The 4,368-nt window shown below is 32.5% G+C and overlaps 1 protein-coding gene across 1 annotated transcript in view; it reads right to left on the minus strand.

Moving 5' to 3' along the window:
- Positions 1–4,368, minus strand: part of LOC111089630 (transmembrane and TPR repeat-containing protein CG4050-like) — an 18,101-nt gene that overhangs the window by 3,149 nt on the left and 10,584 nt on the right. The window contains exons 4-6 of the mRNA XM_022402488.1: positions 3,615–3,735; positions 1,540–1,641; positions 835–918 (exon numbers count right to left, since the gene is read on the minus strand). Of these exons, the coding sequence (XP_022258196.1) occupies positions 835–918; positions 1,540–1,641; positions 3,615–3,735 (307 nt within the window). The remainder of the gene's footprint in view (positions 1–834; positions 919–1,539; positions 1,642–3,614; positions 3,736–4,368) is intronic.

The following is a 4,368-nucleotide window of genomic DNA, read 5'->3' on the forward strand; positions in this document are numbered from 1 at the left end:
CATGAGAGACATGCTAATTTTAGGCCCATTTCACAAGTGTGTTGCCTTGGGTTAGACTCAACAAGCCTATTCAAAGCATCAATATCAATTCCATCATGTCGCCCCTGCCATCACAGTTTTTAAGGCTAAAGAACCTGAACGAAATTTACTGAACCATCTTTGACACTTTGATATTCTTTGTGCCTACAGAAGCGTTGTTTCCCTTCTTGTATTCGAACAGCATTACATGCCGAATGTGTCTCGTCGTGTGCCATCACTATAAGGGATTAGAGTATACTAAACTTTACACATTATATAGGCTGCACTAACGTGACGTTTAGATGGTTCGTTTAACTATTATACGTGATGTAAGTTTTTTGGGGGGTTGTTAATGAAAGTGTTCCAAAACGCGACATTAATTTCTTGACGACCTAATACAACGATTCAATCGTATCGAACTTTTGTTCCTAATGACTCTTTGTGATCCTCAAAATTCATTCTGTTTGTCGCTCACCTAGATTAAAACAATACCCTTATCACGATTTGATTGTTTTTTCTTACTGAATTTAACCTCTTTATTAGAAAATTACTATATTTTCTATTCTATTAAATTAAGCAATAGAAATAGGCAAATTCAGTTTTATATCACTTGAATTGCTCTGTACGCAGGTTGAAAACACATTATCATTTTAAGATAATGTCGAAGACATCTAATCAGAGCCCTCAAGCCTTTGGGGACTTCGATAGTGTCAGCAATATATCAGAAATCTCAAACCTAGGAAAACTACGATTTGAGACACAAGACTTTAAACTGTAAACTATTAGTATCAACGGAGCACTATGAAATTCATCTACCGTTTCTGCTTCGTCCAAGTTTTTCATCTGAGTGATATAGATATCTCCGAGTAGAAGGAGACCTTTCACGTGACTACTGTGATGCTAAACAGAGAAATAAAATATCGTTAGGATGTGTGAAAATGTAGGTGTCAGAACAGATTAAGATTTTTTTAAATTTATTATCCAAAGTTAACAAACAAGGGTTGAATTTTTTTTGTGATTGATGGAGGAAAAATAGCTCGAGACACTGTTGATTGTAAAGACCTTGACCCAATTCTTTCCAAACACATTAAGTAAATTGATATGTATGTAATTTACAGGTAGAAGAAAATTTTAAAATAAAGTATTTTATTACTATGTAGCAATTGATATTAACATAAAGTGTTACATATTCCTCTGACATATAACAACTACAATGGGATTAACCTATAATAAAAAAGACTGTAACAGCTGTTACGGGTAAAACTATTTTACATCTTAAAATTACACACAAAACATGTAATAGGTACTAATATTAGGACCGATTTGCAACCTAAATTCTAAGGTAGATTACACATTATAAACTGTAGAAAACAATGTTTTAAAATCAATAAATATTACTTTTAAATGAAAAGAAGTAAACTAGTAACAATGGTTACAGAATAACAGCTATTCTTGTTTTAAAAGTAACATATTATAAAATTTAAAGATGTAATTTATAAAAACCCACTTCTCCAAACGAACCTTTAATAACTGTTTTAGAAAATCAAGAGCTTCTGGATGTCGATTTTCCTTTGTAAGAAGTAACGCAAGATTAAAGAGGGCGCTCCGATCGCTGGGATTCATCTTTATCGGAAAAATGATTAGTGTTACAAAAGAAGTATGTAACATCTAAACAAATAGAATTTTAACAAAGTAATAACAGGTTTTGAGATAATCATGTTTCCTCAGAAGCTAGTCAACATTTTGTAAGGAAATCTATTGATAATAGGATTTTACATAATACTAGTCTGATAACTAAAAAGGCCTAATACTTGATGGGATATATATATATATATATATAATACTTGTCTGAGACTTCTGCGAGTTTACTACCTTATGGGATTCTATATTTTGGTAAGAGAAAACAATGATTCTACTTAAGGCAGAGTAAGGCCATAACTGAGGGTTAATCAAACAATGATTCTACTTAAGGCAGTGTAAGGCCATAACTGAGGGTTAATCAAACAATAATTCTACTTAAGGCAGTGTAAGGCCATAACTGAGGGTTAATCAAACAATGATTCTACTTAAGGCAGTGTAAGGCCATAACTGAGGGTTAATCAAACAATAATTCTACCTAAGGCAGTGTAAGGCCATAACTGAGGGTTAATCAAACAATGATTCTACTTAAGGCAGTGTAAGGCCATAACTGAGGGTTAGTCAAACAATGATTCTACTTAAGGCAGTGTATGGCCATAACTGAGGGTTAATCAAACAATGATTCTACTTAAGGCAGTGTAAGGCCATAACTGAGGGTTAATCATTCATCGGATTCATAAGAAAGTTTGTGTAAGTTCTATGAGGGTTAACTATTCATTGCACTAAATAATACGATGAAAGGAAGTACTCTGTCGTAATTAAAAGGAAACTTGATAAATCGGATAACCAGGATAAAATATAATGAAAGTACAACGTTCTACCAGGTTAACTTGGTATCATCACGTACGTCAACTACAATGAATGGATTGAAACTACAAATATATATAATACAGCACAAGGGTACACTGAACTTTGATTGGGTAAATTTAACAGTAAGGTATGATATTTCCGGAGAGTGTTTATTGACTTCTAGAAGGTCAATGTCTGTAATCAATAAAATAGGAGAATATAAGTACACTTTCAGAAATATAGAATATCATAATAACAAAATTTATAAATTAAATACTGTAACTTGAAAGCTTTAATTAGAAGTAAAGTGATTCACAGAAAATAATATAAAAAACCTTTTTGAACATCAATATAGTTAAGTTAAAGTTAGAATAGATACAACTATGTGGCAGAATAATTATTTCTTTTAGGGATAAACCGTTTTATAAGCAAGGCTTCCTTAATATACGACGGTTTATATATATATTTCTTTTTTTCGTAAAATTTTTAAGGTTCTGTGAGGGTTAACCTTTCACTGAATTTCATAGAAAGATTATGTAAGTTCTATGAGGGTTAACTATTCATCGAATCCTCTAGGGAGACGGTGCACATTTCGTTAGGTTAACCATTCACCTGATTCCATAGAAACAATGTATAGGTTCTATGATGGTTAACCATTCGCAGGATTCCACAGATATAATGTGTACCTTTCTGTGAGGTTTAACCATTCACAGTATTCCATAAAAACAATGTGTAAGTTCTATAACGGTTAACCACTCACAGGATTCTATAAAAACAATGTGTAAGTTCTATAACGGTTAACCACTCACCGGATTCCATAGATCAATGTGTAGGTTCTATGATGGTTAACCACTCACCGGATTCCATAGAAACAATGTGTAAGTTCTATGAAGGTTAACCATTCACCGGATTCCATAGATCAATGTATAAGTTCTATTAGGGTTAATCATTCACCAGATTCCATAGGAACGATGTATAAGTTCTATTAGGGTTAACTGTTTATCGAATTCCTACGAAAGGTTTTTGTAGATTTCATTTGATGAAATGTTACCTAATGGCAGTGTGTTAGTATATACTGTTTAAGAAATAAGTTGTTTTCTGTTTAAAAGTTTATATATATATATGTCATATATTTTTCCCCCTAGTTCCATCACAGTCTTTTTTCTTACCTCAATAGCTTTTCGGAACCAACGTTCAGCACTTGCAGGATTTCCATTTTCCAAGGCTAATGTCCCCAGAGTGAAGTATACTTCCTTTGAGTGTCTAACACCCTGTGTCGCAATGTGAAGCCTATTATGAAAGATACACTTGTAAGATCACCCTCCAGTTGCTATACAATAACACAACCACCTCTAATTTAAGTTTCGACTTAGAAACACACTGAGTAATAATATTATCTTATATTATTTTAAATGTATTTTTAATCATCAGAATATATAATAATATTTATAAACTTCTATCATAATAATACTACCAAACGCTAGTCTATACTAAAATTCATTATTATTTTTAAAATGTAACTAATTAATTACCAAATTGAAAAAATAAAAACTGTGTATGTTCCTGTTGTAAAAATATTGATACAAGATTATAACAGACTGTGCAGTAGGTATTTAAATATCCGTGATAAACATTCCGCTAGATTTCGGATACTTCTTCACGCTCCTCTTTTATTATTCCATTACGGATTTCAAATTGAAGCACAAAAATAGTGTTTTAAATATTGTTACGACAGTGGAAGTCACGTGACTCTGTTAACACGTAATGAGTATCTAGAAGGTTCCTGAAGAGGTTAGTGCGTTCTAGGTACCCTCTATTCTTGTATATAAGCGCGTCAGTTAACGCGAGACGATTTAATCGAAACTAGAATTTGCAGATAGACAGATATAGAGGCAGATAATTGAGTCTAGTGAGCGGTAGTGA

Source organism: Limulus polyphemus, unplaced genomic scaffold, assembly GCF_000517525.1.
Source record: "Limulus polyphemus unplaced genomic scaffold, Limulus_polyphemus-2.1.2 Scaffold6837, whole genome shotgun sequence".
NCBI classification, from domain to species: domain Eukaryota; kingdom Metazoa; phylum Arthropoda; class Merostomata; order Xiphosura; family Limulidae; genus Limulus; species Limulus polyphemus.